The sequence below is a fragment of the Struthio camelus genome, chromosome 12 (genome assembly GCF_040807025.1).
Source record: "Struthio camelus isolate bStrCam1 chromosome 12, bStrCam1.hap1, whole genome shotgun sequence".
NCBI classification, from domain to species: Eukaryota; Metazoa; Chordata; class Aves; order Struthioniformes; family Struthionidae; genus Struthio; species Struthio camelus.
Genome location: NC_090953.1, coordinates 3,181,672 through 3,195,611, shown reverse-complemented (window position 1 = coordinate 3,195,611; position 13,940 = coordinate 3,181,672). Strand labels below are relative to the sequence as shown.

Here is a 13,940-nt window from a genome sequence, read left to right as displayed (position 1 = left end):
GTAGTTACCCAACTTCTAAATTTTTTTCCAAGTCCAAGCTAGACTGAGTACACTAAGTGGTAGTGTACCACTGAAGGTAATACCATCTGAAGGTAATACCTTTTTCTGTATTATAGTAAATTACTTGTTCACGTGAAAAGAAAGTTGCCTCATGTCATTCCTTAATTGTATCTTTAACAAAAAAATGTAAGCAGAAAGGAAAGTCATACTTTATAATGGAGTTATTTTGGTATAAAATGTCAGTGAAGACAAGGTAGAACTCGTTTTTTAGCTTTTTTTTTTAAGTAGTCCAGTAAACCCCATATTGAGGGTGTAGCCTACAAACCGTGCTGAAATAGAACCTGCGCTGTTTTGTCTCAGCTACGATTGTACATTGGGGTACATATCTTATGTAAGTTTTTGTTTCAAATGAAAACATAATCTAACCTAAGAGATCAGTGCTGCATTAGGAATGTGTTTTCATGTTTGCCACTGCTTAAAACTTACTTAGTTACAGAAGTGACGCTTCTGTTTGCATTGCCTGTTTGCCAGTTGTATTTCAGTATGTCTACTTTGTTAGTGTAACTGCTCTGAAACTTTATCATTGGCTTTTTTTAATGTTGTATAAGCATTCACATTAAAGAAGTGGTTGGGATTGAAAGCTCAAGTTACCTATCTGTCTGAAGAATTCCAAACTGTACAAGCTATATCCATGTTTTTATTATCAACTGCCAAATTAGGGTATCTCCCAAATAAAGTCTAAGACATGGTCTCTGCCCCAGGAACATAACATCAAGCAAACTTTAGACATGACATAGCATGGTATAATATAAGGTAGAGTGAGCACCATTGGAAAGACTTATGTTGAGCAAGACTAATGATAATATGAAAGAACACTTCTGCTGTTTGCTGTTTAATTACATAAAAATGTAAAAGAAAAGTCAACCATAGAATAAAATATAACAGATGTGAGTAGCAAATGGGATTTTTATCTTCCTAAATGTGCTATAAAGAGGTAGGTCTTTGAGAGGGATTTGAGAAGATACTGTCTACGAGTTCTTACCTCCTTATGATCTATGTTCCTTCAAAGAAAATGATCTCGAAGAACGTGCGAAGGCAACTGTGGTTTTAAAAAAAACAGCTTACCAGGCATAGTCCTATCATTGACGGTGCTTATACCTATGATGCTTTCCACCCCCAGCCATAGCATATCTAGTCCTTAAAGCCATTCAGACCAGAGAGTCATTTATTAGAAATTGATGACCGACAAAATCCAACCATAAATTAATACTGCAATTCTTAACATACATCAGCCTTTTCTTGATGTTTCTTGCTGTTCATTCTGTTTAAATGGTATTGAGGAAGCAACTGGATAGCTGGCATGGTTTCTGAGCAGAATTAACTATATTTGATAGTTGAAGAAGAATTTGGGAAGTTATGCAGAATCAGTTTGAAATTCAATTTGTGATACAATTTGCAAAAGAAATAGTTACTTATTTGCTATGCATCTCTCAATTTTCCTTTTTTCAGCATCTTCCTCAAGGAAACTTCATTTTGGGCTTTATAGGAGTAGAAAGGCAGACTGTCTCTCATCACCTGCATCTCTGTGTGTGTGTGTGTATATGTGTATATATATACACATACAAGTAGTCTTTTAAGTTTGCATTGCAAAATGGAGTGACATGAGGACAGCAGCAGAATTGGTGGGCTGTTTCGTAGCAGATCTTGTTGCAAGAGGAATTGTACTGCATGGAGTAATTTTTTGGTCGGTGTTTTCAGCTGTGAGCTGAGACAAAGTGGGAGGAAGACTTTCACTGAGTTGTTTGCTGGGTCTCTACTTCTTAGGTGGGGGGATATCTTTTTGTTTTATATAACAAAAACCTCTGATTGGAGGCAGCCCCTGTACGGAACTCCTCTGACTTCAGAGGAACTCTGTGTATTTGTGTGTAGTGTTCTGGAAGACTAGATTCTGGAATTTTATGACTAAACTGGCCTGATAGCAGTTGTAGTTGCATTGGGTGTTTGCTGTAAATTTCTAAATGTTTCTCTTTCAAGAAAAAAAATGAAAGTTTTTTTTTTTTTTCCTTCTCCTCCCCATTCCCTGATAAAGAAGGATTAATCAGGCTTACAAATATGTATGGTACGAGGGAATGCATTTTAGGCTGGGCATCATAAATGCCAGATAATTCCAGGAAAACTGTGAACCTTCTGTCGTTCACTAAATCCTTCAATTTTAGATTAAAAGATTCTCACTTCCTAGCATTCTTCTTAAATCTGAACAGATCTGGCATTGTTTTTCATTGAATTAGCTTTGTTATTATTAAAGTAATATTTCTAATAGAGCACATCTGTTACAATAATAGAAAGTAAGAGCCTGCATCACTTTAGCTTTTTATATTGTGTCTGGGTGTATATGCTAAAAAATGTATGATTAAGTGAGCATATACAACTAACACAGAAATTAATGCAAGTAGCAAATGGACCTATGCTATTCTTTCTTAACTGTAAACTAAAAGCTGTCTACCTAGTGTGGATGTAAGACTGACTTTAAGATACTGAGGTCCTAGTAAATACCAAGCCTCATTATGCACTTAAGCTTATATTTAAGCATAACAACAGTAATGGAAAATATATTTTAGTTTTTATGATATTATCCTTCAAGAAACGGATCAATTTAGGAAAGTTAAATAAACTGCAGTCTTGTTACAGTGCAATGAGAGAAAACGTAAGCAAAGTGAAGGCTGTTAATGTGTCCAGCTGTCTTTAATTTTCTGTCCTTTACAACACTGATTTTGTAGATAAAAGTCTGAAGATGGGATTTCATGATTAAACACATGCAAGATCCTGCCCCCCTCTAAAGAAGTCCTGGCCTCTCCTTGCGTTGGCCATACGTTCCTGTGCTTCCCTTTTTTGTACCCGCTCTTGCAGTGAGTCAGATTGGCATGCTGATGTGACTGCAAACTAACCTGCCAAAGAAGTCCATATTAGTTCTCTGAGAGGCTATGGAATATCTCCTTTTGTGCTTGCACCAAGCGTTGATGTAGCCTCATGGTAAACTTAATCAGGCAACTAATTCAGCTGAAAATTTGCAGAATTTTTGAATTAGTTTTTAAATGCACCTGTTTCTGAGGCTACTTAGGAATGAATGACAGGGAGCAGGATAAAGCAGCACCATTTCTTTTGGAAAGAGCCCAGGTTTTTGCAAGATTAAAGTGACTGCGTGCCCAGAGCCAGAGAGATACTATTCAGACGTGCTGAAATTCAGTAATAGCAACAGTTTTGGAGTAGCACATCTTTTAATTGAATAATTTCAGAACCCTGTCTCAAGAGGAACAAAGTGACTACCAGATGACACTGGAAGGTCTCAGCATTTCAGCATTAAAGAAGATTTTGTTTGGTTGGTTTTTGTTTTTGTTTGTTGAGAAAGAGATTAAGATTGAAAGTGGCATACGTATTGGCTTCATGTAGTCCCTTATCAGCATAATAGCAATGTTACTACTGCTGTTACTGATGGGCGTTTTTAGGCCTTTGACTAATCTGGGCAGAGGATCTCTGCTTGATCACTGACTTTGCCTTTTTAAAAAAAAAAAAAAAGATAAAAACGAAAGGAAATGATGGGGGTTATGATAGTGCATGAGACAGGAAGTACATCAGCTAGCTGTTTGAGGGTATATTGACTGAATATGTCAGCATACACAGGATAAACGTTCTGAAATGAGCTGCGGAAGGAATTTTCTCCTGATGTATGGTAAACCTAGATGTTCCCTTTAAAATATTAAGTTCTCAATTTTTTCAGTAAAAATCCTTCCCTCCCACCCCATATTACCCTTTTTACATCTTCTTGAAGGTACATGTGCTCTCCCATTACTGCCCTGGGAGTTGACTGGGATTTATAAGGTTTACAAATTGCACTGTAAACCTTAAAACAACAGGTTGGCAACATCAGGTTCTAGCTTGCTGGATCTGGGGGGAGAGTTTCTTTCTTTCAGAGGTTTTTATTTGAAAGTAAGCAGTGGGAGACTTTCTCCTGAAGACTTTGTACTGATGTGTTGCTAGAAATTAGCGATCAAATAATTTCTGATTTGGTACATGTTCAGTAGTGTGAACTTGGACAAAGTCTTGCTTACACTTTGGAACAGGTGTGCAAGCCTTTCTGCCAGTTATTGCCTGCAGGAAATGAACAGCTGTTTTGAAGGAAAGACTAATTCATTGCTTGGTACCTCTTTGCAAACATCTGTTAAAATGAGAAGTCATTGTTAACCTGAGTCGTGTCTGAACCAGAAGTGAATTCCAGCCCAACTTCCATTTCCTGATGGCGGAGTATGTGGGCTTTGGCCTGGATTCCGTTGACTCGCAGGCGCCCAGGCGTGAGGAGGTATTCAGCCATGTCCGTGGCTGGGCAACGTGTGTCAAACAAATGTGAATCGAAGCACGTTATTTTAGTTTGCAGTCTGAGAGCTAGAAGCAGAAATGTTACAGCGGTACCACCTGCAGGTGATTCTTCATATAAACAAGCATCACTTTCAAATCTACTTATGGGTTTTCAGAGCAAACCGTTGTAGCTTCCTGCAACTCTTCTTACAGTGTTTTTTGTTTTTACAACTCAGCGTTGTTCTGTGGGTTTTTTTAGTACTTTTTTCAATGTAGTGGGAAGATGAGTCAGCAGATGTAATGTGCAGTCTGTGATTGTTAGATTTGCTACTTTTGGCAGCATTACATTCTTATCTATAGAGGTATTCTGTCTAGTGGGGGATTTTATATATACGTATTTCTGTTATTGTAGGAATAGTCTATATCTAATAAATATATTAAGTCAGAGCCATAATTCCCTTTACTAAATGGCTGTATTGGCAATTGTTCTGTGTTTTGCATTCCCTGTAGTTGTAGTTGCAGTACAGGATACAGGCAAAAATCTTATATCCATTTTCTCTGAATCTCAACTATGGCTTTTTTTTTTTCTTTTATCTGTATATTCTGATGACTTCAAGTTTTGGCAAAGTTTCCGCTTCTGTGCGCCTTGCTTAGCTTTGTTGCATAGAAGACTTCTGGATTCTAATCTTGATGTTGTCACAGGTCTTGTAAACTGATACTGTAATTTCTTTTTTTTTTTTCCTTTATGCAGGATCTTTGTTAAGGTTGTGCATCTACTGTGTAGGGGAGCTGTGAAAATATTATTGCCGTTGCTATTGTGTTTGTCTTTTATTAAATTTAACTTTGAGTTCAGAGACTAAAAACAGTGGAAAAGTAGGAGTTTTGTAAACACGTGTAGTTAGGTTGATGGTCAGAACTTTGTAAGGTCTATTTATCCTCTGTTTTAAGTCTGAAATACCTGGTAAGTTTCTCTTTCTGTTTGTAAGCAAGTTCTAACTGCTCTGTGGTTCTTTTGGCTGATTGTGTGGAGGTAGTGGCAGTTGGGAGAGAAATCGATAATAGGTGTGCACATTTGTGAAGAGGAGGTTCAGAACTTGGATTTCCAGTGTGTGGTCTTGTTTTTATCATTTGAGATGGCAAAACTTGTTTTTAGCAAACTGGAATCTAAAACTGCAGTGAATCCTGGAGAGGCCTTTTGACTGAGTGAAAACAGTCGCCGAGCCTGGCCATAGCACTAAAAACAACTAAAAAGCCCTAAAAAGCTAAAGGCTTTTTAGTGAGCCCTGCTGGCAGCTGCTGCTGCTACCCAGGAGAAAGGGCTGCGAGTCCAAGTGGCAGCTGGAACAGCTGCAAAATGATCTGGTAGGAAGAGGCACCCAGAACACAAATCTGTCCCTTTGTACCACCGCTCAGGTCTGTGGCTTCACTTCCTTTGGTGAGCGCTGCTATATGTTCAATTCAAACGTATTATTTGACGCGCTTTCTTATTTAGAAAAAAAAAAAAAAGCTTGAAATGTTTAATGGGTTATTGGTTATGCTAAAGCAAAAGAGGGGGAAAGCTTAAGGCAAGGATTCCCAATTTAACAGGTCAGCCTCTGAGGAGTTTTTGCAGTTAACTTGTGCCAGCGGTTGGAATCTCAAGTCATCTGGCATTTCTACTGTTGAAGTCATATGGCATGTTTTTCCTTTCTCGTTTAAAATACGTGTCTTTTGGCTTTTAAAAAACGAGAATGCGAATTTTTTACATTGAATTAGTCTAGCAGGACACGCTTTTTTCAGGTAGAACAATACTTTTCTAATACTTTATTTCTACAGGCCTTCTTTTATTAAGGAATAATATTTTAGTCAAAATTGTCTACCTCTTATTCTTGCCCTGAGAATTCTCTTCTGATGACGTTAAATTCCATGATGCAACAGACGAGGTGGGACATAATTTGAGAGTGGAATGATGTGATCGGATTTCAAAGGTCATGCTAGAAATGAGCAGGTATGTTGAGCATATTCTTACCTTTAAGCATAGTTATATGAAAGACTTGTAGCATGTTACAAGAATGGAAAATAGATGTGAATCAAAAATAACATTTTTCTCAAATAAGAATCCTTTGCACCTAGAGTGAATTCAGATCTTTTTGCATTTTTAACTGCAGGTTTCATTAGGCTGCGCTGGAGTTAGCCTGGAAATAGACACCTGTAGTGTAAGCTATGAGACTACTGTAATTACAGTAATCTTCCATGTTATTCTGTGAACTGTTCTTTGCTGAAGGGAAAGTTAAATTAAAAAAAAGAATTGTCTTATTGCCCAGTTTTAGCACAGTCATGCAAAACAGTAGTCTGTCGTTCAAAATTGCAAAACGTCTTGATGTTCTTAATACTTCATTTGAGCTCCCTGATTGTGGTTGTTCATGGAAAAGATGTAGCAAGCTGCCTACTTTCGTCTTTAAATTGACAGCTGTGTAGGCTTGGGGAAAGCATTACTGTCACTGTTCTAGCAAAGAGCCCCCAAGCCTATATCCTCATGACAGTGGATCTGAAACTGAATGTACTTTATGCTTTCACTCATACTAATTGTTCAGCTTGCAAAACTGATAGTAATAACTCTGAACAACTGTGAGAAACTGCTGTTGAAGACTTCATCAGATTTTTATTTCCTCTACCAAAAAAATCTTTTCCTCTTCCTGCGGTAGACTTTAGGGTCGAGTATAGCTTGCATGCAGACTTTAGGGTTAAGTGTGTGATTAGCCTATCACAGAAGTGAATCTGAAAAATTCTTACACTTTACCATTTTAAAAGGATTTGGAGCATTCTTATTAGTATAAATAAAGAGTAATGGTTTCTTTCCTGTTTTTATTGTGGTATTGCATGCCAGCAGACTGAAGGCAGCAATTTCTTTTCTCTCTGCAAGTTCAAAGAGAGCAAATAAGCTCTAAAATGCTGATGTATCAGTTTCAGCATGGACTTTCTTTCATGCTGGGGTGAGTGCCCCCAGAAGCATGAACTGAGAAGTCTCTTGCCTTCTGCCCATTGTTGTTTATAGTGTGAGAGTGCTCTGCAGAATCTGTCATCCCCCTGCCCATGTGAGCATAAGAAACCTCTACAAGGAAATAGAGGGTTGCTCAGTATCCCCTCCACCTGTGACATGCCCACGTTTTCAGTGGCAATAGATGGTATTTCAGTTTTCTCAGTGTTTACGAAAAGTGTCTCCCTCTTCCCCCACCCCGACTTTCGAGGAACATTGCGATAGGCTTAAAGTGACCTGGTGAAAGTGATAGTATCTGCAGCACATGTTGTCTCTTGGGGAGTTTGTGGATGAGGCTGTATGCAGCAGTGCCTCTGGGAAGTGCAGAACAAAATTTGTAGCCCAGTAGTAACTGGAGGGATTGCTGTAGACTTCTTTTAATCTCCCAGTGGTGTTCTTCTAAGCATCCACTTTTGGCTGTTGTCAAGATGTACATTCATGCTGTGCTTGCAGAGGAAAAAACAAATGGAAGGGGAAAAAACCCGAAAGCTTATGCAGAATGGTTGGGGGGGGTGGGTTTCTGTCCCTGTTGGTCCAGAAGAGGTTTTGCAATCATCATATCCTGCGTCCAGTTGCTAAGGCACAGTGCAATCTACGTGGATTTTTGTCTGTGTTAGCTATGCAGCATATTTATCCATTTCTTCTAGCTAGTTAAGAATATACTTATTGGATGTGTTCTGTGGAATTACACTGTGTCTTTAACAAATGGGGAAAATGGTACTGGCCTCCCTGCTGCTTCATTCAGATGATCACATTACAAAAGCTGGATTCTTTCCCTAGTGCAGTATGTTTGGTATGTGCTTGGCTTGAAAATTGATAGCAATAGATTAGATGATAACCTGTTGCTGTAAAGTAATGCTTGGAAGAGTGGAGCCCTGAGACGGTTTGATTTCCTGCTTTGATGGAACTCTGGCAAAGCCTTAGCTTATTGACAGAGAAAAAACAGCTCCAAGACTGCAGAAGGTAATGGTGATGAATTTTAATAGGAATCTTTGTCTTTGAATAAAAGTTTTATATAAGATTAAGTAACTACTAGTGCTGCTTTTGCAGGCAAACGTTAGCATACTAGCATGCCATCTCTTAGCTAAAAAAAAGCCTCCTTAACACTTTTCATGGTGTCCTGGTGTAGAACAACTGTCTCCTTTGTGTATTTGTGTGGAGTTTATTTGTGCAACTTTTTATGCAGTGATTTATTATTTACCTGTCTCTTTCAGTATGTTCTCTGCCCTGCAACTTAGTTGTGATGTTTTTATATGGTGAGGGTCCAGATAACTGTCACAGATAACTGTCACAGTTGTCTGTCAGAGGGGGTAGTATTTTTACAGCAGTTTGTTTTCAAAACTGAAGCATACCCAAGTCCTGCCTTCTCGAAATACTGAAACAAAATTACTGCAAACTAGTGTAGTGACACAAATCCTCTAATATATTTAAACCTGAAATTGATAAGATCTAATGCTTCAAGCAAAGGATCAGAATGGAAAGAAAACCCAATTCCATCTTCCCATCTGTCATTCAATTGCCATGAAAAACTGGAGATACTACTTTATTGTATGGTTATGTTCTGAATAGCAATTCTACCTTTATTGTGTTTCTCACAAGAAATCTTCAGGTTCCTTTGCAGAAAGTCCTGAAAAATTCAAGGAGGGTCTGAAAACTTTCTCTCCTGTCATTGTCCTGCGCATTACTGCAAGTAATGAAGGTTTTGCAATTAGAGCTTGGAATATTCTGATGATTTTTTGGTCTTAAAGCAGTGTTAGTTCTGTGTTAGTTATTTGCTTTGATTAAACCTTAGGTACGCTCAGAGCAAGATTATCATCCTGCCTGGAAGTGCAGGCTCTCTAACGAGTTGATGGTTGCGTTTTGTAATTCCATCATCTCAGTGAGGCTGGGGATTATTTGCCAGGGCTTCTTGGAGACTCAACCTTATATCTTCCCAAGGGGCCAGCCCCTTACAGGGCATTCAGAAAGCATCTTCCTGTTCAGCATAGCTCTGAAAGTGGACATTTATGAAGTGATGAATAGAAATAGTTTTCTTGATTATTAGTGAATTGTAATAGGCATGATTTTGATGGGAAGTGATGTAGGCTCTGAAGAAGTAGGTTCTGTTTCTGAAGATTTTCATCTTGGTGCTATTCTCTGGGAAATTTAAATTTGACTGAGTAAGAGATATTTGTTGTGAAATGTTTATTCCTGCAGTAATTTATTGTTGCAGTTGAAAGCAGGAAATTTTCAGTGAGTTTTTGTTAGGATGTCTTATTATTGGGATGCAGTGTTCTCATAGGATCTGAAGTTAAATTATTAAAAAAGAACCTGCATAGGAAACAATTTCTGTCTGTAGTCCCAAACTTAATTGCTGTTTAAAGTCCTGTATTTCTGTTTTGCATTGCTCAGTTACGTAAGTAAGGGTGTCCCCTTAACAAAAGAAAAAGTAAGCCTAAGATCTTTGGGCTGTTTTTTTTCCCTGATTAAAAGAATCGGTTTCTAGCAGCCGTTTTTCTTCTGTTTATGCATGTTTGATTGGCTATGTGTGATAAATTCTTTTTATTCTAAATAAGAAGCTTCTAACGGGATTGGTAGTTATATAATTATGTGGAAATCAGTAGATAAAACATTTAGACAAACTCGGTAGGAAACAACAGCAAATTCCTTGAAAATGTGAACCTAAAAATAGTTTGGAGTGATGTGCTATGATTCCAAAGATCTCTAACTGTAAATGCTGAGTCATTAAGTCCACTCCTGTGGATACTGAAATAAAACATGCATGAATTTGGACAGAACCTCAAGGATGGGGAAGCTGGATGTTTTCTGTTTGCATTTATGTAATTGTTCTCTATGTAATAAAATGCTGTTTATATAAATAATATTCTATGGTGTGTGTGGTCATGGTGATGACTGCAGAAGCCTGGTCCTTCTAGATAATGTATGCAGGTGCAAAAATGCATTGCATTTAATCTCTGACCTCCGTGTTCTGTTGTTCCTCATCGTGTGACACTGAGCAAGCTCAACCAGCTTAACAATCAAGCTATTCATTCTCATTGTTGTGCAGGACAAACTTGGAAGCACTTCAGAAGAAGCTGGAAGAACTAGAGTTGGATGAACAGCAACGAAAGCGACTTGAAGCTTTCCTCACCCAGAAGCAAAAGGTTGGAGAGCTGAAGGATGATGACTTTGAGAAGATCAGTGAGCTGGGAGCAGGAAATGGTGGTGTGGTCTTCAAAGTATCCCACAAACCTTCTGGTCTCATAATGGCAAGAAAGGTGAGTGCCTCAGAAACAAGAACTTACAGATTATTTTGTTTTTATTTATTTGTTTATTTTGGACGTTCTCTCTGAAGAGATATAGTGACTGTATTTCTTTAAATAAGCAGTGCTGACACAAAGAAGAATACTTGATTCCAAATTTCAAGGAAGTTAATGCGTTCCGAAAAATAGGAAAGGTTACGCTTATTTGTTCCACGCTTCCACTTTTTCAGGAGTAAAGTTCCATATGTTAGCAACGAAAGCATAATTATTCATTCCCACTTTCATCTTTTTCCATTTTAACAAATGTATGTATTTTATATGCAGCTGAAAAGGTCCTCCTTCAGATAAAAGGTCTGAACACATAATTGACTCATTAGTGAGCAGAAGGTGTAAAATAAGTTACTGAATGTCATAGATTAGCAGAAAGTAGCAATATACTGTGCTTTGAGCCATAAGTTTGGAGGAATGCGAAAAATATCCTCTCCCCTCAGATATCCCTTCTCAGCTGCAGACCAGAAAAGGGCCTCTGCAGATTGTACTGGAAAAATGAAAGCTCCTCAAACTGAGAAAAAGGGAGCACAGTCATGAGTGGAACTCCACTGAAGTACAGTGGCAGCTTCTGTTTTACACAGTTTCATTGTGGTGTGGACACTGCTCCTATATGAATATACATTTTATTTTTTTTGCTTTTGGCAAGTATATTTTAATGATTCATCTTTACACTTTACAATCAATTGCAGTTGTGACCTAGTTTGTAAGAAAATTAGACCTTTTTTTTTAAACTGAAATAAATTGATATTTTAATAAGGAGCACTTTTCTTATGTGAGGAACTTTTGCTTTCTCTGGAGGGAAAAATATCACTGGGAACTAAAGCAGTACAGTTGCAGAAATGTATCTGTGATACTGCATGAATATTTCTATTTGGGTACCTCATGCCCCTCTCTTCCAGGAGCAAAGTTTCTTGCACAGATGGCCTATCTTACAAGGCGGTGTGTCAAGACATACCCCAGAGTACTGCAGTGGATCCGAGAGCTGGCAGGCTACCCTGGTTTGTAGGAAACAGTCTAGCCTTTGAGAATAATAAAACACGTGGCATGCTGAAATCAGATCCCACTATTGCAGCACACTGAAAATTTCCAATTTTCATTTCTTTTAATAAAGAAATTAAAAAAAAAAAATCATTAGTAGTCTTTCAAGAAAAGTATGCTATGTCATCTTCGGCAAAAAGTAAAAGACAGCGTGCGCACACTGACTTTAATATAAACCATGCTCAGTAGACTGACAATTTGGAGAAAAATGCCCACTTTCCAGGGCGAGAATTATGAAACGTACACATCAGTGAGGTTTGCTTGAACTAAATCAATTTACTTGATTTTTCACCTACTGCGAGTTTAACAGGAAATTTTGTCCCAGTTTGTTAATATTTGATGCAACTGAGATGTTTGCTGAACTGCTATTTTTCTCTCATATAGTGAGTAAAATTTGATTTCCATCATGTTTCTTAATCTTCTGTTTCACCAAAGGAATAGACTTCTTGTTTAGTGTGAGGAAACAGTCTAGTGGAAATGTAATCTTCCCCCTTAGATTTGGAATCAGTTTATTTTGTTTCTTCAAGAGGTTCAGTACCCCCTCCACTAGTGCCTTTCAAACACTTCAGATATTTTTCAGCAGCTGTTTGAGTCGATACATCCTGTGACACATTTCCTTTAGAAATTCATTCATGGATTTTCTTCAACACAGAGAGTTTGTTTCTGACTTTTATCCATCAAAAACAGATAAATGAAGAAAATGAACTGGAACAATAAGTTCCTCATGGAGAAGTACTTCATATTTGCAGCATAAATAATTTGTGTCAAATATTCTTCCATCCTGTAATGAGCATCTCTTGAAATGGTATTATTGAAGTGGAATGTTTTAGTAGTTCTAGTTATCTTTACTGAGAATGTGTTATGACAGATTTTCTTGCTGTCCCTTCAAGTTGCAAAGCTATATGGTTTTTTTGTGTTTTGTACTAACTGTTGGTTTGAAGTTTCTTTTAGTAGCATTTTTGAATTTAAGGGAAAAAATATCTTAAGAATCATCTGGAATTTGATATTACACCTATCGGTTTTTAAATTTGAAAGTTATCCTCTTTTAAAAAAAAAAAAAAAAAAGTGTGAAAACAAAGTCCCAAGAGTAAACTTTATTACATAAGTCTGGATTTGCTTGTGTACTTTGTACTCCCATGAGATGCTGTTACTGATTTATTACTACATTCAAAAAGCTAATGCCCTAAATATTACTTAGAATGTCTTTAGTTGTAATAGATTATCCCTTAATAACTGTTGTTATTTGACACTTTTAACCAAAACAGGAACTGAGTCATTTTGGGATGCTTCCATGATCAAGAACAAAACCTGGTGTTCACATTGTGCTTTTCTGGCCATTTTTAGTGGGGAAAATGCTAAATGGGTTTGGAGGCTGTCTGGTCCAGAGATGGAATGGAGACAGAATGATTGGATAACTTGAGCTTCAGTTAGTTTCTGTAATACGATCTATTTTGGTGATAACTTCTACTTTACTTTTTGTTGCTCTAAATCTAGTATAGTTCATGGGTGTTGATATTTCAACTTCCTCATGCCATATCATAGAGTTTCTCCTTTCTGAAAGGCCTTTTGCCACTAAGAAAATAAGAATGGGTTATTTTTCAGGTAAGTCACTGAATCATAAAATAATTCAGATTGGAAGGGACCTCAGGAGATTTTTTTTTTTTTTTTTTTTTTTTTTTTTTGAGTCAAACCCTCTGCTCCGAGCAGAGTCAGCTGAGAGTCAGGCTGCACAGGGCTTTATCCAGCTGTGTCTCAAAAACCTTCCGGGATGGAGACTGCACAGCCTCCTGGGCAGCTTGTTCCTTCTGAAAGGCCTTTTGCCACTAAGGAAATGACAAGAATGGATTATTTTACAGTTGATTCATCTAGAGATCAAGCCAGCTATTCGAAACCAGATCATTCGTGAGCTGCAGGTTCTACATGAGTGCAACTCTCCGTACATAGTAGGCTTTTATGGAGCTTTTTACAGTGATGGAGAAATCAGCATTTGCATGGAACATATGGTAAGTACGCCTAAATCTGTTTTAGACTGAATTTGTTAATGGGCTATTAATGCAAAACCCAGCTGTTAACAGGAATTAACAAGGTAGACCTTTCTGCATGAATAAAGGATCAAATACTGTGTTTCAGACTTACTTCGCAAATGTGAGTTTGGGATTGGTATGATTAGTTTTATGCCATTCTCCCGTGTCTCCTCTTCCATAGACATTCTACATATGTCCCCAATTTCTTCTTTATCTGTA

General features: G+C 37.6%; 1 protein-coding gene across 2 annotated transcripts in view; it reads left to right on the top strand.

The window, feature by feature from the left end:
* The window catches only part of MAP2K1 (mitogen-activated protein kinase kinase 1), a 40,043-nt gene that overhangs the window by 4,253 nt on the left and 21,850 nt on the right, over positions 1 to 13,940 (top strand). Inside the window, exons 1-3 of one of the 2 annotated variants that reach the window (XM_068958955.1) lie at positions 8,233 to 8,329; positions 10,413 to 10,623; positions 13,554 to 13,700. In XM_068958955.1, coding sequence (XP_068815056.1) covers positions 8,268 to 8,329; positions 10,413 to 10,623; positions 13,554 to 13,700 — 420 coding nt within the window. In that variant the 5' untranslated portion in view covers positions 8,233 to 8,267. Of the gene's footprint in view, positions 1 to 8,232; positions 8,330 to 10,412; positions 10,624 to 13,553; positions 13,701 to 13,940 lie in introns of those variants that run through there. The other variant, XM_068958953.1, reaches the window with a different exon arrangement.